The 25,508-nt window shown below is 45.5% G+C and overlaps 2 protein-coding genes across 2 annotated transcripts in view; both read left to right on the plus strand.

Annotated features, from left to right (window-relative positions):
* LOC137522016 (neurogenic locus notch homolog protein 1-like) overlaps nucleotides 1–16,644 on the plus strand; it is a 102,863-nt gene extending 86,219 nt beyond the window's left edge. The window contains exons 19-25 of the mRNA XM_068242034.1: nucleotides 956–1,082; nucleotides 2,897–3,108; nucleotides 6,001–6,163; nucleotides 6,247–6,329; nucleotides 6,417–6,577; nucleotides 8,393–8,555; nucleotides 16,583–16,644. Coding sequence (XP_068098135.1) covers nucleotides 956–1,082; nucleotides 2,897–3,108; nucleotides 6,001–6,163; nucleotides 6,247–6,329; nucleotides 6,417–6,577; nucleotides 8,393–8,555; nucleotides 16,583–16,644 — 971 coding nt within the window. The remainder of the gene's footprint in view (nucleotides 1–955; nucleotides 1,083–2,896; nucleotides 3,109–6,000; nucleotides 6,164–6,246; nucleotides 6,330–6,416; nucleotides 6,578–8,392; nucleotides 8,556–16,582) is intronic.
* LOC137522017 (uncharacterized) lies at nucleotides 9,000–23,782 on the plus strand. The gene is made up of 7 exons (XM_068242035.1): nucleotides 9,000–9,021; nucleotides 13,241–13,362; nucleotides 16,954–17,120; nucleotides 19,445–19,511; nucleotides 19,589–19,720; nucleotides 19,817–20,106; nucleotides 23,681–23,782. The coding sequence occupies exons 3-7, from the start codon at nucleotides 16,983–16,985 to the stop codon at nucleotides 23,780–23,782; spliced, it is 729 nt and encodes a 242-aa protein (XP_068098136.1). The 5' UTR covers nucleotides 9,000–9,021; nucleotides 13,241–13,362; nucleotides 16,954–16,982.
* Nucleotides 23,783–25,508: the final 1,726 nt, after the last annotated feature.

Here is a 25,508-nt window from a genome sequence, read left to right on the forward strand (position 1 = left end):
TTCTCCATACCCGGGAGTTCTCCGTATCCTACAAATACATGGGGGCTGCTGCTTTACCATTATTAAATATTGCAAGAAACGGAAGCTGCTGCTGCTGCCTGCACTAACCAATAAAGGATCCTAGATCCATTTTCTCAACGTTGGCCTGATAACAGAAGCTGAAATGTGATTAGTTGTGAGGCCCGTAGTGGTGCTGAGCTCCTGGTTCATGAAGGAGGCCCATGTTGTAGGCTAGGACAATATGGGAGCACTCTAGCTCTACTATTAAAGTGTAACTGCCGGGCATAAAATAAAAAATCAATTCTTTATTTTTATCTTGTAAAGAAGTAATACGGATGCTAACCAGGCAATCCAAAAGTTAAAATCTCTATTACTTTTCTTGTTTATAAATGATCATTCCCCAGTTTACCTGACTCTTATTTGGTACACACAAAATTTAGTACACAAAAAGGAAGTTGCAGGGCATGCTGGGTTGTCTTTTTTTGCTTCTTTATTTCCCCTCAGATTTAACTAATGTACAGAAGCAAAAAAGGACAACCCAGCATGCCCTGCAACTTCCTTTATGCTGCAACGTACCAAATAAGTACCAAGGTAAACTGGGGAATGATCATTTATAAACAAGAAAAATAATAGAGATTTAGCTTTTGGATTGCTTGGTTAGCATCCCTATTACTTGTTTATCAGATAAAAATAAAGAATTATTTTTTGATTTTATGCCCGACAGTTACACTTTGAATTAAAGAAGAATTTTTAGCGAATTCCAGACCTCATCCTGCCAGATATGGTCTTTACTGCATCTAGCCAATTGTTTCCCTTGAAAACACGACAGTCAACATCAGTTTCACCAATTCTGATGTTGTATCTATCCATCTATCTATCTATTGTTTCTATTTGTCTGTCTATATTTTACTATAAACTTTGAATTTATTAAATGGTTTATTTTATTATCTTATAGATCGAGCCTCCAGCCATTACCCCCGATACCAGAGGGACCATCTGTTTAACTCTAATCCACACTGGGATTTTGGAGCCTTCCGGAGACTGGACCACCTAATAAGAGAGACCAATGTGAATATTTCTAGGTAGGTTCTCTATGGTTCCAAGTAGGTATTACCAGATTCTAGGTAGATCCGGTGTGCTTGTAGGTAGGTGCTGTGTCGGGCTAGGTAGTTCCCTTGTAGTGTTAGGTACGTCCTGTGTAGTGTTTGGTAGGGCCTGTGTAGTGTTAGGTACGTCCTGTGTAGTGTTTGGTACATCCTGTGTAGTGTTTGGTGGGGCCTGTGTAGTGTTAGGTATGTCCTGTGTAGGGCTAGGTAGTTCCCTTGTAGTGTTAGGTACGTCCTGTGTAGTGTTTGGTAGGGCCTGTGTAGTGTTAGGTACGTCCTGTGTAGTGTTTGGTACATCCTGTGTAGTGTTAGGTACATCCTGTGTAGTGTTTGGTAGGGCCTGTGTAGTGTTAGGTATGTCCTGTGTAGGGCTAGGTAGTTCCCTTGTAGTGTTAGGTACATCCTGTGTAGTGTTTGGTAGGGCCTGTGTAGTGTTTGGTAGGGCCTGTGTAGTGTTAGGTTGGTCCTGTGTAGTGTTTGCTACGTCCTGTCTAGAGTTAGGTTGGTCCTGTGTTATCCGGGGTATGTCCACAGTACTGTTAGGTAGGTCCTGTGTAGTACTTGGTAGGTAGGTCCTGTGTAGTGCTGGGTAGGTAGGTCCTGTGTAGTGTTAGGTAGGTAGGTCATGTGTAGTGATAGGCAGGTAGGTCCTCTGTAGTGATAGGTAGGTAGGTCCTGTGTAGTGCTAAGTAGGTAGGTCTTGAGTAGGTAGGTCTTGAGTAGGGCTTGGTAGGTAGGTCCTGTGTAGTGCTGGGTAGGTAGGTCCTGTGTAGTACTTGGTAGGTAGGTCTTGTGTAGGTAGGTCTTGTGTAGTGCTAGGTAGGTAGGTCCTGTGTAGTGCTGGGTAGGTAGGTCCTGTGTAGAGCTGGGTAGGTAGGTCCTGTGTAGAGCTGGGTAGGTAGGTCCTGTGTAAAGCTGGGTAAAGAGGTCCTATGTAGAGCTGGGTAGGTAAGTCCTGTATAGTGCTGGGTAGGTAGGTCCTGTGTAGAGCTGGGTAGGTAGGTCCTGTGTAGAGCTGGGTAGGGAGGTCCTATGTAGAGCTGGGTAGGTAGGTCCTGTGTAGTGCTGGGTAGGTAGGTAGGTCCTGTGTTGTGCTAGGTAGGTAGGTCCTGTGTTGAGGTAGGTAGGTAGGTCCTGTGTTGTGCTAGTTAGGTAGGTCCTGTGTTGAGCTAGGTAGGTAGGTCCTATGTTGAGCTGGGTAGGTAGGTCCTGTGTAGTGCTAGGTAGGTAGGTCATGTGTAGTGCTAGGAGGGTAGGTCCTGTGTAGAGCTGGGTAGGTAAGTCCTGTGTAGAGCTGGGTAGGTAGGTCCTGTGTAGAGCTGGGTAGGTAAGTCCTGTGTAGAGCTGGGTAGGTAGGTCCTATGTAGAGCTGGGTAGGTAGGTCCTGTGTAGTGCTGGGTAGGTAGGTAGGTCCTGTGTTGTGCTAGGTAGGTAGGTCCTGTGTTGTGCTAGGTAGGTAGGTCCTGTGCAGTGCTGGGTAGGTAGGTCCTGTGTAGAGCTGGGTAGGTAGGTCATGTGTTGTGCTAGGTAGGTAGGTCCTGTGTAGTGCTAGGTAGGTAGGTCCTGTGCAGTGCTGGGTAGGTAGGTCCTGTGTAGAGCTGGGTAGGTAGGTCATGTGTTGTGCTAGGTAGGTAGGTCCTGTGTTGAGCTAGGTAGGTAAGTCCTGTGTTGAGCTAGGTAGGTAAGTCCTGTGTTGTGCTAGGTAGGTAGGTAGGTCCTGTGTAGTGGTAGGTAGATATTATGTGATTCCTGTAACTGAACCATTGATGAGAGTGTGCATGTCCCTCTAGGTTTGCCCACATGTTTGCAGAGCCCGGCACATACGTGTTCCAGGATAATGGCTTCAGGGAACGCTCTCTGTTCATTACTGTGAAGGAAAAGAATGCTTATTGTGACTCAGCAGCTTCTCCAATTCAGCCATCTTCCCCCTATCAGCTGATCAAACACGGAATCATCATCCAGCCGAAACTCCACCTTGCGCCCAATTGGATCATTATTCTCGGTAACCCAGAATCCTGTTTATTGCCTATGATAACCGTGGAGTCATTATACACCTCCCCTCTGATATAATGTACTGTATACATATGGAGGTGTCCGGCTCACCAGTGTCCGCAGCGTTAGTCTCGGGTCTGCCCTCTCTCATGCGCATGCAAGAACAGCCATGGCCTTATACTTGCGGGCTGCCGGGCCTCTGGTGCGCGTGCGAAGCATGAAACGCACGCTACTATGCATGCGCATGTGTGTAAATGTGCGCACGCTTTGGCAAAGGAAAGAACGCATGCGTGGGCAGACGCAAAGGAAAAGGCGCATGCGGATGCTAATTTGGTGCCAGAATGCCCTATAAAAGGAGTCTTCATGCAATGGGGGTCGATTCACTAAAGCGTGATATCTGCTATCACAGCAGTAATCACGCGATCTGCCACGGGCAAACCTTTGCGGTTACTCCACGTGATATCACGTGATCACGTGCACGCTTCACATGAAAAACGCACGTGATTGCGCTGTGATAGCAGTTATCACACTTTAGTGCATCGACCCCAAGGTCTGGTGCTGTCTGTTCTTAGCAGCTTTGTTAATCCAGTTTTGTGCTGGATAGCTTTAGTTCATGATTTCCCATTGTGACCTTGAGCCTTTTCCTGACTACGTTTCCAGCTTGCAGCCTGCCCCGACCCTTGCTTGTTACAGACTATGCCTCTGATTGCTGCCTGCCTCGACCCTTGCTTGTTACAGACTATGCCTCTGATTGCTGCCTGCCTCGACCCTTGCTTGTTATAGACTATGTTCAATGCTTGCCAATTGAACTCCACATTGTAGCTTCGCCTGCTCTCTTCTGTCACTGGTGGGGTAATCCCAGGGGTCGTGACCTGGTGGCCAACAGGCAGCAAATAAATCCGTTGCCCACGAGGGGTAGCAGACCATCTTCCCTTGCAGGGTGCTCTGGTGAAGACCTGTGGGCACTTAGACTCCACGCCTTGGTGGTGCCTCCTCTGTATGCATATGAAGGCTGATGACCAGAGCTTCTGTCATAGAGTGCTCCCCCTACAACCCATTGATGTGTATACAGATATGTCAGAGCACTTCTTGGCCTGGACTGCTCCAGATGTTGGAATTTCGAAGCATTGCTTTGAGAGTCTGCTTCATGTTGACGCCACATCATCCAGTTTCTGCTAATTTGTCACTTGCGCATTCCTTCTATGAATCTCCCATTTTACCACATCCCAAACCAACCCCAGCCTGGACTTCTGACACAAGGCAGACACGGTCTATAGATATGGGATGATATCTGGGGAGTTTGAAGAACCTTTCTGAAGGGACAAAAAGCACAGAGTATAAGGCAATAGGGTATAGAAGTGTGGGTGGCACAGTACTCGCTACCACAGTGTGAATGCAAGTGAGGAAAAAACTTCCTTACTCGAGGTCTTTGGGATCTGAAGGCAGAAGGGTCATGCTCTAAAAAAGCTGTTGCAGGTTTTAAGAACTAGGAAAAATTCTACCCCCCCCCCCCCCCCCCACACACACACACACACACACACACACACACAACACCACAACAACAAACTTTACTTCTCTGCATTTCGTGTGTTTCACGGATCTCTGCATTTCATGTGTTTCACGGATCTCTGCCCACTTCTTCAGATCATTACCCAGCTCTTAAGTGTATTTTTTCTTCCAGACACACTATTGGTCTGAAGAAGCAGGCAGAGAACCACAAAATGTGTTCAATAAAATACCTGTTTACCTTCTTTCCTGTAGACCGACTTTATTGTGCTCCCCCCCCCCCCTTCCTTGTCCCAAACCTACCCCATCTTCGCCTACCATTGCCTATGTGTATAGGGTGTGGTACCAATGGAGTCCGAGGACCTTCCAAAGGAGACAAAAATTGAGACCGGGACACCAGGAGCCCCTGATAGTGTAGCACGTTGATGGTATAGGACACCGGCAACCACAGTGTAACGGCTGGTGAGGGAAGCCCATCCTCCCCGGCAACCACAGTGTTACGGCTGGTGAGGAAAGCCCGTCCTCCCCGGCAACCACAGTGTAACAGCTGGTGTGAAAAGCCCGTCCTCACTCGAGATCTTTAGTTGTCGTCAATGTAGGTCGCCCTCCAGGAAAAGAAAAAGGGGTGTAAGGGTTCCAAAGAATCAACATACACGGCCAACACCCCGAGCAGTGGGGGCTAGTGTGAGATATTACTGAGAGGGATATGTCCCAAGATGTGGTGTGTGGAATGGATAATGTAAGCTGGATAAAATATACATAAATAGGTTTACCTCTAACAGAAGTGGGTAGCCCAGAAAAGTAATAACATTTTTAATAGAAACCAGACACTTAAATGATAACGCGTTTTGCGGATCACAGTCCGCTTCCTCAGATTAAATAACAAGTGTCTGAAACAATAAAACATTTTTAATTGTTTTAGACACTTTTGTTATTTGATCTGAGGAAGCGGACTGCGGTCCGCGAAACGCGTTATCATTCAAGTGTCTGGATTCTTTTAAAAATGTTATTACTTTTTTGGGCTACCCACTTCTTTTAGAGGTAAGCCTATTTATGTCTGTTTTATCCAGCGTTTCCAGCTTATGTTATCCATTTCACACATCACATCTTGTGGCGCCTCCTCCCTCCCAGTAACACTGCCTACTATGTGGCCTCTGTGGAATTCCAGTCCTAAGTACCGTATCAATCACAAACTTTCAGTATGCATATAGTACACATATGTAGGTACATATATGTCAGGCGAAATGTGACTATCTTGTAAAAATAATATATTTCATAATAAGAACAAAACCTTGGGAGATTTGATCTTTGTGACATTGATTACTTAATTTTTGTTGTCTATCAGTGATTTCTTTACTGCAATACTTATACATTTATTGATGTATTTGTGATTCAGGGGTTCTGCTGCTGCTCTTCGTGGTGATGGTTGCTCTGCTGGTCGTAACCGTGGTTCTGAGGCCTTCATTGTACTGCTCCAGCCCCATGAAAAACTGGAAGCCCCGATGGAGGAGCCTGGGAGAGCCTTACATCCCTCCGGAATACGTGCTCACACAAGACAGGTTCTCTTACCTTGTGAAGAATGTTGTTTCTTTCTAGACAAGGCCTGTGTGCTGAGTCTGCTGTCTGCTTCTGTCATCTACAGCCTTCAGTTTTATCAGGCGGTGGGCCCCCGTGGCTCTGGAGAGGTCCTAGACATCAGTAGGAAGGAGATCCTCTACGGTTCAGGTAAAAGCAAGAAGTGGTGTTTGTTTGCTGGATTGTACCCATTGGTGGTTTCTGTATCCCTCATACTGTTATAATAACCTGTCCCAGATCAGAGGAACAGGGCACGAAACCTGGAGAATTTCAACGTGAGAACTTTATTCGACAAACTGGAAGACCAAACTCTACACCTAACATCCCAGTTGGGGAGACATCGTAATGAGACCCTGTCCTTTCACAAGGCCTTCATCCAGAGGATACAGGTTCTGAAAGTATGTGTCAGCCCTTCATGATCTACCAACCCCCTACATTTATAGTGTATTCTGTATTGTATGTGTATTGTGTACTAGATAACGATTAGGGATGGTAGGAAGTGCATATTTCACGGAAATTACTATTTCTGCCAATGCTGTTTTTGCAGATTTCCAATATTCTAATTTCCAAGGAGTCCTTTTTTGTAATTTTTTTGCATTCTATGCTTGGCCAAATACTCCCAAGCTGAAAAAACAAACAAACAAACAAAACAAAGACACAGACCGCCTCTAGATGATATTGGTACCTTACCATCATACATCTGAAGAAGCAGACCAGCCCTGCGAAACGCATTGTCCTTGTGTTTTTGGTGCAAATAAATTTAACATTTTCCACCATTAACACCTGCTGGTGTGTATCTTTGGAGGGAGGTAAGCCAAGATTACCTCTCATTTTAAAACTATTTTTAATCATTTCATATCTACAGTATTTGGGGGTCTCCACCAAGTAATTTAGCAAATGATGCCCATTTTTGCAACCCCCCCAGAAATGTTTTTCTAGAGCTCGGTGTAGAGATAAAGAGCTAGTAGAGGTGGAGTAGCTCAACCTCTGCTCAGAATAAGTGCTTGGCTATAAGATATCGGAACCTATCACAAATGAAAATTACTAGAAGTAAAGGAGTATCCAGATCATCCAATAGAAAATTGCGTCTTCAAATCCCCAGGCAATCCATACTGTTTGTACTGATAATTGTTTCGGGGCCACAGACGATTACCTTTGTCAGGCAATAAGCAACAGAAAATAAAGTTGTGTACACACGCTTGATGAAACTCAGCCAAGGTGATACGACCGCCTCTGCTGAGAATTTAGCGCAGAAGCGTATCTAGGGAAAACAGCACCTGTGGCAAACACTATGATCCGTACTCGGGGAAGGGAGTATACTCACCAAATATTTAGTCTTGGTTAAATTGGTTGTGTCCAAGCTGAGGTGAAGCATGGCGTGTAAGAATGTATCACATCTACATATCCCCCAAATAGCAGTAAGCATGCCCCCCCCCCCACAAAAGATGTAACCAGGCAGCAAAATGCCACCCCCCCCAGATAAAAAATAGAATCTGTATGGAGAAAGCCAGGGTACGGAGCTGGGCCTTCAGAAAGTGGCGCCCATGTTGCTCGTGACATACCTGCACCCCTGAAAATACGCCTCTGATTAAGGGCGTGTGTGCACTAAACTTTGTTAAAGTGTACCTGAGCTGGTGGATATAAAAAATGTATACATACCTGGAACTCCCTCTAGCCCCCTTCAGGCTGATTGCTTCCTCGCTGTCCTCCTGCACCAACTGGATCCTCCGCCCTTAAAGTCCTTGAGTGTGGGCCAGCATGCAAAGTCCAGTTGCGCACTCTCCTCATTGCGCTCCTGTCACCGGGAGCGTTCTGCACTTGCCCCAGACTTTATGGACCAAATAGCCGAGGATCCAGGTGGCGCAGGAGTATGGCGGGGGAGCGATCAGCCTGTGGGGAGCTGGAGGGTGTCCCAGGTATCTATAATTTTTTTTTATATCCCTTATCTCAGGTTTCCTTTCATCAGAATAAAGTATGTAAAGTCTTACTCTACCATGAGTAGAGCAGTATGCAATACATGACATGCAATGCATTACGTTTTATTCACCGTGTGGTGAGACTGTATGCACGTAATTCTGCTTACTGCAGTTTAGTGTGTACACCTCCATACAGCCAATGTGACACCCATAGAATGTGGGATTCGTATATGTGATCTGTTATTTATTGTGCACTGTGCCAATATTAAAGTCTAATAATATCATATGTGTGTGAAGGACATGATACAAAACCTGGAAGTGGGCAGCAATAAAAGCTTCGAATGGAAGAAAATTCCTTTAGATGGAGAAGTGGAGAGCATGAGAACCAACATCACCTCCCCGCAGAGCGAGGATTCCACTACCAGCATGACCCGGGACTCCGGTGCTCACAACACTCATGGTAAGTGGAGAGCATGAGAACCAATGTCACCTCCCCGCAGAGCGAGGATTCCACTACCAGCATGACCAGGGACTCCGGTGCTCACAACACTCATGGTAAGTGGAGAGCATGAGAACCAATGTCACCTCCCCGCAGAGCGAGGGTTCCACCACCACCATGACCCGGGACTCCGGCCCTCACCACACTCATGGTAAGTGGAGAGCATGAGAACCAACGTCACCTCCCAGCAGAGCGAGGGTTCCACCACCAGCATGACCCGGGACTCCGGCCCTCACCACACTCATGGTAAGTGGACAGCCTGAGAACCAACATCACCTCCCATCAGAGCGAGGGTTCCGCCACCAGCATGACTCGGGACTCCAGCCCTCATGGTAAGTGGAGAGCATGAGAACCAACGTCACCTCCCCGCAGAGCGAGGATTCCACCACCAGCATGACCCGGGACTCCAGCTCTCACCACACTCATGGTAAGTGGAGAGCATGAGAACCAACGTCACCTCCCCACAGAGCGAGGATTCCACCACCACCATGACCCGGGACTCCGGCCCTCATCACACTCATGGTAAGTGGAGAGCATGAGAACTAACGTCACCTCCCCGCAGAGCGAGGGTTCCACCACCAGCATGACCCGGGACTCCGGCCCTCACACTCATGGTAAGTCGACAGCCTGAGAACCAACATGACCTCCCATCAGAGCGAGGGTTCCGCCACCAGCATGACTCGGGACTCCAGCCCTCATGGTAAGTGGAGAGCATGAGAACCAACGTCACCTCCCCGCAGAGCGAGGATTCCACTACCAGCATGACCAGGGACTCCGGTGCTCACAACACTCATGGTAAGTGGAGAGCATGAGAACCAATGTCACCTCCCAGCAGAGCAAGGGTACCAAATCCAGCATGACCTGGGACTCCAGCCCTCACCACACTCATGGTAAGTGGAGAACGTGAGAACCATTGTCACCTCCCAGCAGAGCAAGGGTTCCACCACCAGCATGACCCGGGACTTCGGCCCTCACCACACTCATGGTAAGTGGAGAGCATGAGAACCAATGTCACCTCCCAGTAGAGCGAGGGTTATGCCACCAGCATGACCCGCTGCTCCAGCCCTCACCACACTCATGGTAAGTGGAGAACGTGAGAACCAACGTCACCTCCCAGCAGAGCAAGGGTTCCACCACCAGCATGACCCGGGACTCCGGTGCTCACAACACTCATGGTAAGTCGACAGCCTGAGAACCAACATCACCTCCCATCAGAGCGAGGATTCTGCCACCAGCATGACCCGGGACTCCAGCCCTCATGGTAAGTGGAGAGCATGAGAACCAACGTCACCTCCCCGCAGAGCGAGGATTCCACCACCAGCATGACCCGGGACTCCAGCTCTCACCAGACTCATGGTAAGTGGAGAGCATGAGAACCAACGTCACCTCCCAGTAGAACGAGGGGGTTATGCCACCAGCATGACCCGCTACTCCGGCCCTCACCACACTCATGTTAAGTGGAGAGCATGAGAACCAATGTCACCTCCCATCAGAGGGAGGGTTCCGCCATTAGCATCACCAGGGACTCTGGCCCTCACCACACTCATGGTAGGAGACACGGACCTTTCTAACTCTCTGGCCAGTTTAATAGTTTTTGTCATAGAATCCTTCACTGATCAGCAGGGGTGTTGCTAGAATGCTGGAAGATCCGGGGAATCCCTGAGCAACAGGGTGATGGTAAGTTGTGTCACGTGTAGACGGCTGTTTATTGTTGGGCAAGGCGGGGCAGCGGAAGGACGGAGGAGGTTGGGGTAATCTCATTAGGATCCAGAGGCTTGCCCCTCCCAAGGTAAGTTTTCACCAGCACCACAATTCGAAGGCGTTGATTCTTCTGTGCTCAGCCTTCCTTATGATCCAACTCTCACAACCATACAAATGCACAATATTGGGTATATTTTCACATTTTGCTATTTGTAACGCAGATGGGAGAGCTGTGCTTGGCAAGCACTGGTTCTTCAGTGGAAATCAGTCAATGGCACCCTACAGTCACCTCCATTAACTGAGAGGCAACATCTGAATAAGTCACATCAAGCAGAGACTTAATGACGTGCTACTGAGCCACAATGTTAGATAAAAGCCCACAGTCCAAGCCCGGCTTTCAGAAACGGGGCCGGATATGTGGTTATAAATGCTTCTAATAATAAGTAATCAATGTCACTGCAAGAAGAGATTTTCCTACATGCTAGTCAGTCCTTTCTGCTTCATGACCATGCTAGATTCATCCAGGAAGGGGAATCTTATAAGAGAAGCTCCTAGAAGCTTTGACTTGTTAATTTCAACTTCTGCTTGTTGGGTGGGGCTAGTATCTATATATATATAAAATCAGATGTATGTGTGTGTGTGTGTGTATGTGCCGCGATCACTCGAAAACTCCTTGACCAATTTGAACGAAACTTGGTACACAGATCCCTTACTACCTGGGATGATATGTTCTGGGGGTCTCGCGGCCCCCCTGCACACCTGGGCGGAGCTACAAAACAGCAAATCAGATTTCACCCATTCGTGTCAATGGAAAAAAATTGAAAAGGCTGCCCTTCTCACACTAATCAAGCCAGAGTCCCCACACTTGACACAGTTGGTCACTTGCTGACTGAGGCTACAAATTCAGGAAAAGGCTACAAATAAAACAGCCAATCAAATTTCAGCCATTCACTTTCAATGGGAAAATGTAAACTACAGCCATTCTTAGACTGTTAATCACAGTCACTGGGTGAATGAGATTATGATTCAGGAAAGTGGGTGGAGCCTACAACAGCCAATCAAAATTCACATTGATTTTCCAGGGGAATATTTAAACTGCTGCCATTCTTACACTGTTTGTGGCAAAGACTTCAAACTTGCTACAGTCAGTCATTGGGTGATTGGGGTTCAATTTACTAAAGGGACGGGGCCACAAACAGCCAATTAAATTTCCTTGGTGGATAAACTGCTTCCATTCACACATTTTTGATGCCAAGAACCCGAAAGCTTACAAACCTGGTCATTAAGTGACTGTGTGTCAAGGTTACAAAAGTGGGCGGAGCCAAAAACAAATTTCCCTGGGAAATCATACAGTCCTGGCCAAAAGTTTTGAGACTGTCAAAAATATTAGTTTTCACAAAGTTTGATGCTAAACTGCTTTTAGATTTTTGTTTCAGTTGTTTATCTGATGTACTGAAAAATAACTATAAGCACTTCATACGTTTCAAAGGCTTTTATTGACAATTACATGAGATTTATGCAAAGAGTCAGTATTTGCAGTGTTGGCCTTTCTTTTTCAGGACCTCTGCAATACGACTCTGCATGCTCTCATTCAACGTCTGGGCCAAATCCTGACTGATAGCAACCCATTCTTTCATAATCACTTCTTTGAGTTTCTCAGAATTAGTTGTTTTTTGTTTGTCCACCCGCCTCTTGAGTAATGACCACAAGTTCTCAATGGGATTAAGATCTGGGGAGTTTCCAGGCCATGGACCCAAAATTTCAACGTTTTGGTCCCCGAGCCACTTAGTTATCAATTTTGCCTTATGACATGGTGCTCCATCGTGCTGGAAAATGCATTGTTCTTCACCAAACTGTTGTTGGATTGTTGGAAGAAGTTGCTGTTGGAAGGTGTTTTGGTACCATTCTTTATTCATGGCTGTGTTTTTTGGCAAAATTGTGAGTGAGCCCCACCTTGGATGAGAAGCAACCCCACACATGAATGGTCTCAGGATGCTTTACTGTTGGCATGACACAGGACTGGTGGTAGCGCTCACCTTTTCTTCTCCGGACAAGCCTTTTTTCAGATGCCCCAAACAATTGGAAAGGGGATTCATCGGAGAATATGACTTTGCCCCAGTCCTCAGCAGTCCATTCACCATACTTTCTGCAGAAAATCAATCTGTCCCTGATGGGTTTTTTTTGGCAGACGTGGCTTCTTTGCTGCCCTTCTTGACACCAGGCCATCTTCCAAAAGTCCTCGCCTCACTGTGCGTACAGATGCGTTCACACCTGCCTACTGCCATACCTGAGCAACCTCTGCACTGGTTGCACTCCGATCCCGCAGCTGATTCCTCTTTAGGAGACAATCCTGGCGCTTGCTGGACTTTCTTGGACGCCCTGAAGCTTTCTTAACAAGAATTGAACCTCTTTCCTTGAAGTTCTTGATGATCCTATAAATTGCTGATTTAGGTGCAATCTTAGTAGTCACAATATCCTTGCCTGTGAAGCCATTTTTATGCAATGCAAAGATGGCTGCATGCGTTTCTTTGCTGGTCATCATGGTTAACAATGGAAGATCAATAATTTCAAGCATCACCCTCCTTTTACCATGTAACGTCTGCCATTCTAACCCAATCAGCCTGACATAATGCTCTCCAGCCTTGTGCTCGTCAACATTCTCACCTGAGTTAACAAGACGATTACTGAAATGATCTCAGCAGGTCCTTCAAAGCGGTTTAAAACGCTGACAAAATATTCAACAAAAATGTGTTTTCTTACTTTTTATAACCCATACAATTATCATATTTGCTTTTGTGCACAAGTATTATAATTCATTTATAAATTATAACTTCCCAAAGTTCAGTTTATTTACTTTGAAAGCTGCTGGTGCATTGTATTCATAACTGTTGTAATTCTGTTGTAAATGCTGCCATCAGTGATTTCTGACCTGTGTTTCACCCCAGGACCCTTTAGCATACGTTTCTGCACAGCCAGAGAATGTTTACTTAATTGTATCAAGTAAAGAATGTATACAGAAGATAAGCTAATCACCAGTTCGGATGCGGCAGCCCCTGCAGGAGAAAAAGTCAGTCCTGTGATGTAACCCTTTAAATGATGTTGTACTAAAAAAAACATTGTGTTAGTATATTATATGCTGTAAATAATCTTTTAGAGCATAGAAGAAATACTGGGTTATATTCCACTTTAATGACAGCAATGAAATGCAGTGGAAAGTTGTTGTTTTTTTGGGATTCAGTTAATTTTTATGGCAAAGAAGGACTGTGCAATTCATCTGAACACTCTTCATAACATTCTGGAGTATATGCAAATTGCTATTATAAACACTTAAAGGGATACTGTAGGGGGGTCAGGGGAAAATGAGTTGAACTTATCCAGGGCTTTTAACGGTCCCCCGCAGACATTCTGTGTTGGCGCAGCCACTCACCGATGCTCCGGCCCCGCCTCTGGTTCACTTCTGGAATTTCAGACTTTAACCTCCTGAGCGGTATGGACGAGCTCAGCTCGTCCAGTACCGCCGGAGCCTGCCGCTCAGGCCCTGCTGGGCCGATTTGCGCCAAATAAAGTGCAGCACACGCAGCCGGCACTTTGCCAGCCGCGTGTGCTGCCCGATCGCCGCCGCTCTGCGGCGATTCGCCGTGAGCAGCGGCGAAAGAGGGTCCCCCCAGCCGCCTGAGCCCTGCGCAGCCGGAACAAAAAGTTCCGGCCAGCGCTAAGGGCTGGATCGGAGGCGTCTGACGTCAGGACGTCGGCTGACGTCCATGACGTCACTCCGCTCGTCGCTATGGCGACGGTGTAAGCAAAACAAGGAAGGCCGCTCATTGCGGCCTTCCTTGTTTATTCTGGGCGCCGGAGGCGATCGGAAGAACGCCTCCGGAGCGCCCTCTAGTGGGCTTTCATGCAGCCAACTTTCAGTTGGCTGCATGAAATAGTTTTTTTTTAATTTAAAAAAAACCCTCCCGCAGCCTCCCTGGCGATCTTATCAGAACGCCAGGGTGGTTAAAGTCTGAAAACCACTGCGCCTGCATTGCCGCTGATGTCATCAAGAGCGCACAGGGCAGGCCCAGTATGGTCTGTGTCTGCGCAGTACACTCCTGGTGACATCAGCGGGAGCGAGGACACGGGCGTGCAGGCGCAGTGGTTTTCTGACTTTAAAGTCAGAAATTCCAGAAGTGAACTGGAGGTGGGGCCGGAGCATCGGTGAGTGGCTGCGCCAACACAGTATGTCTGCGGGGGACCATTAGAAGCCCCGGGTAAGTTCAGCTCATTTTCCCCCGACCCCCCTACAGTATCCCTTTAAGCACCAACTTTTCTATTTTCCAATATTTTTTACAGTCTCAGAACTTTTGGCCAGTACTGTAAACTGCAGCCATTACACTGTTATCGGCAGGGTTCTCAAACTTTGCCCAGTTGGTCACTGGGTGACTGGGATTAATATTCAGGAAAATGGGTGGAGCCTACAACAGCCAATCAAAATTCACCCATTGATTTTTCAAGGGAAATATTAAATTGCTGCTATTCTTACACTGTTAATAGCAGATGCCTCAAACCTGCTACAGTTGGTCATTGGGTGACTGGGGTTCAAACTCAGAAAGGGGGTGCAGCCACAAATAGCCAATCAGATTTATTTAGTTTCAATAAGACTATACAAATTATTGATACCAAGGCCCCGAAAGCTCATAAACGTAGTCATTGAGTGACTGTATGTCAAGGTTAGAAAATGTGAGTGGTGCCAACTAAATTTTTTAAATGGGAAAATATAAACTGCAGCCATTCTTACACTGTTATTGACAGGGTTCCCAAACTTAACACACTTGGCCACTGGGTGAGTGGGATTAATATTTAGAAAGTTGGTAGAGCCTACAACAGCCAATCAAAATTCACCTATTGATTTTCAAGGGAATATTTACATTGCTACCATTCTTACGCTGTTAATGGCAGAGGCCTCAAATCTGGTACAGTCGGTCACTGGGAGACTGGGATTTAAATTCTGAAAAGGGGGCGGGCCACAAACAGCCACAAACAGCCAATCACATTTCTTTAATTTCAGTGGGAAAATGCAACTTATTGATGCCAAGGACACCAAAGCTCATAAACTTTTATGTCAAGGTTAAAAACAGTGGGCGGAGCCAAAAATGACTTTTTACATGGAAAAATATAAACTGCAGCCATTCTTACACTGTTAATGGCAGTGTTCTCAAACTTGACGCAGCTGGTCTCTGGGTGAGTGGGATGAATATTCAGAAAAGTGGGTGGAGCCTAAAACAGCCAATCAAAATTCACCTATTGATTTTTAATGGGAATATTGAAACTGCTGCCATTCTTACACTGTTAATGGCAGAGGCCTCAAACCTGCTACAGTCGGTCACTAAGTGACTGGGGTTCAAATTCACTAAAGGGGCTGGGCCACAAACAGCCAATCAGATTTCTTTGCTGGATAAACTGCTTCCATTCACACAATTTTGATGCCAGGAACCTGAAAGCTCACAAACTTGGTCATTGAGTGACTGTGTGTCAAGGTTACAAAAAGTGGGTGGAGTCAAAAACAAATTTCCCTGGGAAAATGTAAACTGCAGCTCTACTTCACTGTTAATGGCAGGGTTCTCAAACTCACCCAGTTGGTTACTGGGTGACTGGGATTAATATTCAGAAGAGTGGGTGGAGCCTAAAAATCCAATCAAAATTCACCTGTTGATTTTCAAGGGGAATTTTAAAATTGCTGCCATTCTTGCACTGTTAATAGCACAAGCCTCAAACCTGGTACAATCGGTCACTGGGGTTCAAATTCAGAAAAGGAGTGGAGCCACAAACAGCCAATCTGATTTGTTTAATTTCAGTGGGAAAATACAAATTATTGATGCCAAGGACACCAAAGCTCACAAACTTGGTCATTGAGTATTTGTGTGTTATGGTTAGAAAAAATGGGCGGAGCCAACAACAGCCAAATACATAAGCGGGCAACGCCGGGTCATCAGCTAGAATTTAAATAATATCTTCCTTTATCTGTCTATCTATTGTATTTTAAAGCAAACCTAAATAGAAAATAAAAGTCAAAATAAACATACACAGGTCATACTTACCTCCCATGTAATCTACTCATCAATCTCTTTCTCCTCTCCTGCGTCCTGTTCGTCTACTACGACCGATGGAATTCTACAACCTTCATTGTGAAAATGGCGATGGGCCCATAACAGCAGTCCATTAACCTGTAATATTGCCCACTTGGGCTATAGGGAAACATGGACATTTCCTTGCACATCCGTTGTTCTTTCAGTTATAACTGACAGCAACTGACATAGTGGAAAAGGGTTCTAAGGTTTTCAGCTTCCTGAGAGACAAGTACGACTAGGTCTAGTCAGAACTGGAAGGAATCACTGTTAGAAGAAAATTATGAGCTTTCTAATAGGAATAGAATTAATTTGCAGGTACATCATGAGTTTGTTTTAAATAATTTTACTCGGTTCAGGTAGCCTTTAAGTATCAATATATCATAATTTCCTGAGCTCAGTCTTGGGAAAGCACCTTGTAAGTCTCCACCTAAATTATAAAAACATGACTGAAATGTATTCCGAGTTTTCTTTGGCCCTGTTTCTGTGCTCAAGTCTCTGTCTATCAGCTCCACCCAGCCTTAGACTTCTGATGTCTTTATTTATTCCAGGGGAATTTCTACAAGAAGCTACGGCACTTATGAAAGCTTTGAAACTTGCTCTGATGAAGTCAGCTTCAGATCTCACAGTAAAGAAAGAAAGACCGGAGAAGAGGCGGCAAAGTCATGGTGTGAAAGAAGGCACCACTCCTCAGAGCTCGGAGACGGCAGCAGATCAGGTTCATAGGCTACGGGGACTTTTCATTTCGTAAAGGTGGCCATACATGTGTAGACTTGGTGGCTAACAAAACCATCAGATTCGATAATTATTAATCTGATGAAAATCGTTGCCGCCAAGAGCATGCCCGATCGACAATTAACCAATTTGGGGCCTAAATTGGTTGAATGTACTGATCAGACATGCTGGAAAGTCTCGGGCCGATATGCTCGATCTGTTGTGTGGCGGTAACAGTGAACAGTGATAATCACAAATGACAAACATGATGGGAACCCCCAGCCACTCCCCCCTCCCCCCAATGTTTTATGTCCCCCCAGTTCCCATGCAGTTATACTTTACCTGTCTACTCTGTCTGCACTAGGTGTCCTATTTCCGCATTCTGGCCCCACGTGACTACAGGCATACAGCATGGGGTGAGTGTGTAATGTCTCCAACATGCCCCAATGCCGGCAATCATATTGGGGCCTAAATGCGGAAGTACAAAGACACTCAGTTCAGAAGGCGCTGGGTAGGCATGGGGGAAGGGGATTCAAATATAAGGGGTATAGTGGCCAGGGGATGGAGAGCTGGCATTTCAAGGCCCATTCCCACAAGATTTCATGCTGAAAATAATCAGGAATCATCCTGCGGTGTTTGGGCAGCCACCAGATCTCTCACTAATCAGATTCACTCAGATCTGGCTCCTTATCGATCAGCCGCCAAAAGAGTTATCTTTAATTAGCGTTCTGGATGAGCTGAGCTCGTCCAGAGATGCTAGAGGGCACCGCTCAGGCCCCGCTGGGCTGATTGTGATAACTTTTTTTCAAACACGCAGCTAGCACTTTGCTAGCGGCGTGTTTGCCCCGATCGCAGCCGCTCGCCGCCGATCGCCGCTACCCAATGTGAAAGAGGGCCCCCCCGCCGACCCCGTGTGCATCCTGGCCAATCGCCGCCAGGCTGCGCTATGGGGTGGAGCGGGAGTCCCTGTGACGTCACGACGTTGAAGACGTCACTCCGTTCGTCGCCATGGCGACGGGGGAAGCCCTAAAGGAAATCCCGTTCAGAACGGGATTTCCTTACGGGCGCGATCGCCGGCGGCGATCGGAAGGGTGGGAGGGAGCAGAAAAGGTACAATCATGTAGCTAGCGCTAGGTTAGCTACATGATAAAAAAGAAAATCGGGCGGAAAAAACCTTGGAACGCCTAGCAGGTTAAACTTTCAAATGGTTAAAAGCTACCTAGATGCCTTGATTGAAAAATCAGTAAGTGACACTATTAGGGTTAAATTGCTTGTAGCTCTTGACCCTTGAGCTTTCATTTAGCTTACACATTTCTGAACAATGGAATTAGGCAATGACTGGAGCAAGGTTATGGCATTTGGACAGTGGTTGGGTGGAAGAAGATTTCCTCCAACATCCTCCATGTATGTTATTCGTCAGCTAGTTTTTAGGGACAGTTTAGTTTGTATTATGCACAGTACACTCTATACAGCGTTACATCTTTTGGAGTAGTATTGGGGTTGATTCAAGAAGCTATTTTATGAATTAACACTATTTATTTTTCACCTCAACTTTAAGGAGAGATAATGGGATAAACAGATAAGGAGAGAAAAATGATGAGTTAAGACACATCACTCAGGATGTATCTCTCTTTTACTGTCTTAAAGCGGAATATAACCCTGAATTTCAACTTTGCTCTAAAACATTATTTACAGCATATTATATGCAACCAGCATTTTTTTTTTTTACTAGACCAGCATTTTAAGGGTTACTGACAAAGCTTTAAAGTTCCGTGGAGAGAACTGCTCCCCGCAGCCGAAGTTTAGATAGATACATTTAAGTAAACAGAATGTAACAAGTGGTGGATGTTACACACTCTTTGGCTGTCCTCCAGCTCCTGCACAGTCAGAGAGAGTGAGTCACATTCCACACTTGTTACATTCTGTTTACTTAAATGTACCTATCTAAACTTCGGCTGCTGGGGAGCAGTTCTCTGCACGGAACTTTAAAGCTCTGTCTGTAACCCTTAAAATGCTGGTCTAGTAAAAAAAAAATGCTGGTTGCATATAATATGCTGTAAATAATGTTTTAGAGCAAAGTTGAAATGCAGGGTTATATTCCGCTTTAACTCTTGTATCTCCCCATGTCTATTTAGCTTTCGCTATTTAGCATCATTAATCAATCCAAATGGCAGATAATTCATGAGATAAAACAGACATAAGGGAAGATAACTTATGAGTTAAGGCGGGTAAGAACAGACGATTCAGTAGACAAGTTTTATGAATCTATTCCACTGTCCTGATCAAACTTCTGACATTCTCTCTTCTTTATGGGCTACAAACCTCTAGAGCCAAGTCCATAAGAGTGCCTATGAAGACGTCATTAATGGGAATATTGCAATGCTCTCGGCGGCAGGTACATTCAGGTCTGATAAACAATAATTAGCAGCATTCTGATGATTAAACATTTAATTAGGGACCTTTGTGTTTTAGGAATACAGTTACAACCACTGCAGTTCCTGATGGCTCTGGACAGGGAGGACAACCTGAGGAAACTGATCCAAGCCAGTCCTCTGACAAAGACTCTGGAGGACATCCGAAGAGCCCTCAAAGGTCATAATGAAGGTATGACCTGCTGGTGTCCACATGATCCTTATTCCTAGTTTAGTGAGTTGGAGCCACCTCTAAAAACATTACTAATGATCTATTTTTATTGTTCAGCTAAAGAAGATGTTATATTATCTGCCACGGGTGAACTCGTTCCCATGAACATAAGTCAACTCTCTCCGCGTCAGCTGGTGGTCTATCGGTTTGGCTCGGCAGTCCTCCATCTTGTATGCCAGGGATGCTCCCACAATCCTCTTCTTCTCCTGGTGGCTCAGACTATTCCCAGAGTCCAGAGCTCTGTGCGGGGGAAGGAGGCTTTGCGTCTGGATGATTCATATCATGATCCAATAAATAATGTCATATTCATACCTGCAACATGCCTGGAACACGCAGGAGAGCTTGCAGTGAGCATTGTACACGCAGTTGCGCAAATCCAAGCAGGTACTTTGCTGTGCTATCTCAGTGGTGTGTGTGTATGTGCATGTGTGTGTGGTGCGTGTGTGTGTGTGTATGCGCATGTGTGTGTGGTGCGTGTGTGTGTGTGTGGTGCGTGTGTGTGCAATCGTGTGTGTGTGTGCGTGTGTTTGTGCGTGCTCGTGTGTGTGTATGGATGTGGTGCCAATCAACATTGGTCACATGGTGATTATCATGGTGGCATCTTGGATAGCATTCACATTTTGCAGCGATAAAGTTCTGGTTCAATTTCCATCCTGAACATTATAAAAAAAAGTGAAGAGGAGGCTGGCACCACCAAGTAAAAGGTGTTATAATTTAAGTAGGCCTCAGTTATTTGGGACTGAGTTTAGGTAAAAGGCTTGTCCGCAGAGTATACCTTTAAAATAAATAGAGTTTCTTGTGATGCAGGCAGAAGCATCTCAGTGTCTGCTTGATGCAGATGAATAACAAGCAGATACTGAGAACATGTTCCTGAAGGAAAGCCACAGGCCTACACTGCCCCAGACAAATGGACTACGAGAACAATCAACATAGGCCATATTTACAAAATATCACATTCTTGTAAGTAAGTGAAAAGTGGTCAATAAATATTAATCGAGTAGGTGTGTATTATGACACCACGAGGGGTCAAAGCCAATAGCCGGGTCTGGGGGATGGCTAAGATGAGGTCACATTTAACTTTTCTAGTTGGTATTAAAGGGCCGGAGGGGCTGACGGAGCTCACTCTGATTCCTACTTTCATGCTCTTCTATCTGCTGACTGGAACACCTAATAATTTCCTTCTTTATGTAATCTGATATAATGTATGCTGTACATAGTTAGTCTAGATGTAACATAGAGTAGATATAAGAAGACCTGATTACCCTCAGCAGTGAGGTAATCACGCCGCTGTAACACAACATGGAACTTTGCTTGGCTAGGATATGACGTACTGTATCGGTATAGCTGTGTACTTAATAAATTCCATCAAACTTTGAAGAAGCCTGAGAAAGTCTATCTCCTGCTTGCTGTGATAAGTCATGTGTGCAACTCTCGCTGATGAGTTTGCTGGTGCCAGAGGAAAAGGTGATTTATAACAGTTTATGACAAAAGGTCTTTTAGTTTATTGGCAAAGTTCTTACAATGCTCTGAAGGCTAGATGTCCAAGTCTTCAGACCATTGTAACAACTTTGCCTTTAAACTAACTGAGCTTTTACTTGGTGGTATCTGCCTCCTCTTCGCGTTTTTTCCATTGTTGATCTGAGAGTAGGGGGGTCTTTCCAGGCATTGGCACACCAGTCTCTTCTGCAGCCAGTGCTACTCCATCCCTTGCATTTCTCCCATCCTGGACACTATATACATCAATACTGTGTGCCCTCCTGTATTTGTTTGGGTTTTCTCCAGGCATGATAGTTTCCTTCCTCATCCCAGGCTAATGCAGGACATTAGATCATGACTATAGTATGCAGGGGCGTATGTAGAAATCACTGGGCCCCCCCTGCAAAGCTTTGAATGTGGCCCCCTCCCGCCAAACATCAAACCTGCAGAGAACAGAAAGATTTTTCTCACCGTGCCCAGACTCCTCAAGCATCACTACAGGACACAGCACTTGGGAAGGGGTAGAAGGCTGGGGGTAGAAAAGAGCTGTACACAAGACCCTGCTGAACACTGAACAGGGAATGTCTACAATTCTTTGTCTGCAAAACTTTGTATGATTCCTTATCAGTGGCTGAGCAGATGCAATCATTAGAACAATTGTGCAGAGAGCAGAAAGCTTTTTCTCTCCTCGCCCTCAGTTGTCAGTCTCTCAGGACGGGGCCCCCTGTGGCTTCTGGGCCCCCCTGCAGCTGCATCCCTTGCAGGGTCTATTGTTACGCCCCTGATAGTATGGACTAAGCTGTGTGCTCCTCTGAGGACAGTCAATGACATCTGTTAGATTAATCTGATTTTGTCAGCCACAGTTTCCACACTGTTCCTGCAGAAATAAATAATACAGATATTGGTAAAACCTGAAGATTGTAAGCCTTTGGCAGGGTCCTCCCTTCCCTAGTGTATTCTACATGATTGTGTGCTCCTTTCCTGTGACCGCATCGTACTTGAATTACTGGACCTAACGATCAGTGCTGAGATAGTAAGGAGTCCTTGCGCTAGATTGCCTACTTATCGCACCTAGTGGCTGCAGCTCAAGCGCTTTGAGCCTGTCAGGAGAAAAGCACAATACACATGTTGATTGTCTTGTCTAGTCAACCCCAAATCACATGACCATGTATCCTGTACCTTGTTGGTCCTATTACGCTTTGTCTGTCATCATTTGTACCATTGTATGTATTTATTGTCCTGAGCCACGTAATAGGTTGATGCTTTATAAATACAATAAATAATAATAATAATAATAAAACAGACCCGCCAAGAAGGATAATGTATACTAAAAACTGTTTAAAAATGGGAAGTAGCGGTGGAATACCTCCTAACTGATGGCTCGAATTGTCTTTTGTATACTCCACAATGTAACGCGTCTCACAGGTATAACCTGCTTCATCAGGAGGTATAAAGGAGTAAAATGCACTAGCTCTCTATGTGCTAAGCGAGACAGATCGAAGGAAATGTTTAATACATACCTGGGGCTTCCTCCAGCCCCCTCCAGGCTTGTCGCTCCCTTTCCCATCTTCCTCCGCCTCCTGGATCTTGTCAGATTGGCCACGGAAAGCCCACCGGTCCATGGCGCACGGCCGTGGTTTTTCCCCTCTCCCCGTTTCAGGTGCACGTTAAAGAGATACTCCGACCAAGAATTTAACTTTATCCCAATCAGTTTGTTTACATGACAAATCTATTGCATTTCACAAACAGACCATCAGGGGGCACTGTATGACTGATATTGTGGTGAAACCCCTCCCACAAGAAGCTCTGAGTACCGCGGTACTCTGGGCAAACTGTCACAATGTAACAATGTTCACAGACAGGAAAAGGCTGTTTACAGCTGTCTGTAACAGCCAGAACGGCTAGAAGCAGCTACATAACCTGCCCACAGTAACAATGTCACCATGTAATACATGTCAGAATGTAAATCTGGGAGAGGAAATATTTTACAATGAGCAAACACCGACTAAATCATTTATTCATAATTATTGTAAAAATGAAGCACTTTTTTTATTACATTATTTTCACTGGAGTTCCTCTTTAAAGCTTGTGCAAGTTACTCCTTTATACTGCCTGATGTAGCTGGTCACACCTGCGAACCGCATCACATTGTGGAGTGTACAATCGTTTTTTACATGAATCAGACAATCAAAGTCATCCATTGGGAAGTAAGTCCACCACTACCCCCCATTTGTAAACTGCTTTTACTGAATATTCTTCTTCTTGGAAGACCTGTTTTACCATTATCTGCATTGTTCGTCCATTCTTGGTGGAGGGGTGTTTCCCCTTTTTCTTCCTTTCTACAGAGTGTAACTTTTAACCCGAGTGGGGTCGGGCCTAATCTCCCCACCTGCCTATACAGTGACTGCCTTCGTGGCAACCCACCTCTGTGAGTATTATTTCTAGGGATTGTCGGACATGGATGGGCTTTTGAGTCCAGGCGGACTTGAGTTTGGAACTCTAATGAAGTCTAATGACTTCATGTGTGACCACGGGATGGGGGGTTAATTTACCCAGGAGTCTTCGGGACGTTGGCGTTTCATTACACGTCATAGGCGTAATGAAAGCTGTGTTCCACCGCTCACTTCCCCGCTTCCTCCTGCCGGCTTGTAAGAGGAAGCGCAGTACTGAGTAATGCAATGCAGCTTTCATTACACCTATCACGCGTAATGAAACGCCAACGTCCCAAAGACTCCTGGGTGAGTTAATCCCCCCCGCCATCGCGCGGTCACCCGTGAAGTCATTAGACTTCATTAGAATTCTGAATTCGAGTCCGCCTGGACGTGAAAGCCCATGGCTGATGTCCATTTCCCCGATTTCTGTTTTTCCAATTTTCCGATTTTTGAGGAGTATTTTATTAGTCATTTTTTTGCATGAGAGAGCTCAAAAAATAAAAAAAAAGGGAAAATTGGAAATCGGAAAAACTGAAAATCAGTCTTGTCATTGGTCTAAAATTAAAATTTTGCAGAAAAAAATCTGCGTTCTCTTATTGGTCCAGTGCTTCTGAGTTCAGTGATTGGGATAAAATTACTGAGTTGCGGTAAATCGGATTTTCGCTGAATTCCGAATTCCAATCAGAAATGCCGAAATCTCAATTCCCCTGAATCTAAATGAGCGTCGCTTATTATTTCAAGAAAAGAATTTCATACAACACAGATCCAAAAACACTGTGCTATTGTGGGCTGCCCCTTTTGTCTTTCCATAAGTAAAATGAAATAGTAGGACAAGGATAGAATGCGTCTAATAACACCTCATCGGATTATAATGTGACAGTGTTGCTTGCGAATTTTCGCCCAAGTCATTTTTGCATCGAAAATCCCGTTTTCTAATTCAGCGAATTTTCGCAAAAAATCTTCGGAAAAATATTTGCGTGTTCCGATCTTCACTGTATGCGGACGCTTATGTCCTTATGCGGAAAAAAATTCAGCAAAAATACGTTGTATGCGGACGTCTATGCCCTTACGATGTATGCGGACGCTTATGCCCTTATATCAGTTGTAAGGATCCGCACCGTCTTTAAAAGCAAGTATTTATTAAAGCTCTTTAAAATATCATGAGTATAATCAAAGTGAACTCCGGATCACCATTGACGCATAGCGTTTCGGATATGCTCCTTCCTCAGAATGGTTCCAGTACACAATGTCATAATCACACATGCAATGTTCATTAAATACACAGACAGAGGACCTGATGGAAAACTGCAACACGCCCACCCTATCTGCATATATGCATATTCATGTCAGCAGGAGCCAATGAGAAACATATACCAAAATGTAAACACTGCAGAGATCCATGTGTACCCGACAATCAAACAAATACCTGCATCCGGCTGATCGCATAGCAGGAGTGTCCTCAGAGGCTCTCCACACTGAAGGCACTCTCTCACACATAAAAGATATGTCCCTCACATCCCACGTGCATTAGATCATTGTGCCTCCATGTCCAGTCAGCGGTGTCGGCTGATCCCAAGCTCTGCCGACTAGTAACCGCCTCCCCTCCATACTAGTTCACTCCCTTTGCCTCGCAGCCTCTCAGCAAGTTGCCCCGTGGATAACAGCCTATCAGAAGAGCGCCGACAACGTCCGCTCGTCTGGCTGTCTATCAACTACCCAATCAGCGTGGCTTTCGACTTCCGCATCAATTTCCGTATCTACGGAGGAAAACTCCGCGTCAAAACGGAATTCCGCATTCATATCAGGAATTCCGCATTCGTATCACACGCGGTAATACCTAC

This window comes from Hyperolius riggenbachi, chromosome 6, assembly GCF_040937935.1.
Source record: "Hyperolius riggenbachi isolate aHypRig1 chromosome 6, aHypRig1.pri, whole genome shotgun sequence".
NCBI classification, from domain to species: Eukaryota; Metazoa; Chordata; class Amphibia; order Anura; family Hyperoliidae; genus Hyperolius; species Hyperolius riggenbachi.

What these genes read in the sequence shown, in the direction of transcription:
- LOC137522017 (XM_068242035.1), top strand. Translation starts at nt 16,983, where the DNA reads ATGAAAGCTTTGAAACTTGCTCTGATGAAGTCAGCTTCAGATCTCACA. An exon ending in TGCAATGCTCTCGGCGGCAG is followed by an intron (nt 19,512 to 19,588) that starts GTACATTCAGGT and finishes TTTGTGTTTTAG; the next exon opens with GAATACAGTTACAACCACTG. An exon ending in CCTCAAAGGTCATAATGAAG is followed by an intron (nt 19,721 to 19,816) that starts GTATGACCTGCT and finishes TTTATTGTTCAG; the next exon opens with CTAAAGAAGATGTTATATTA.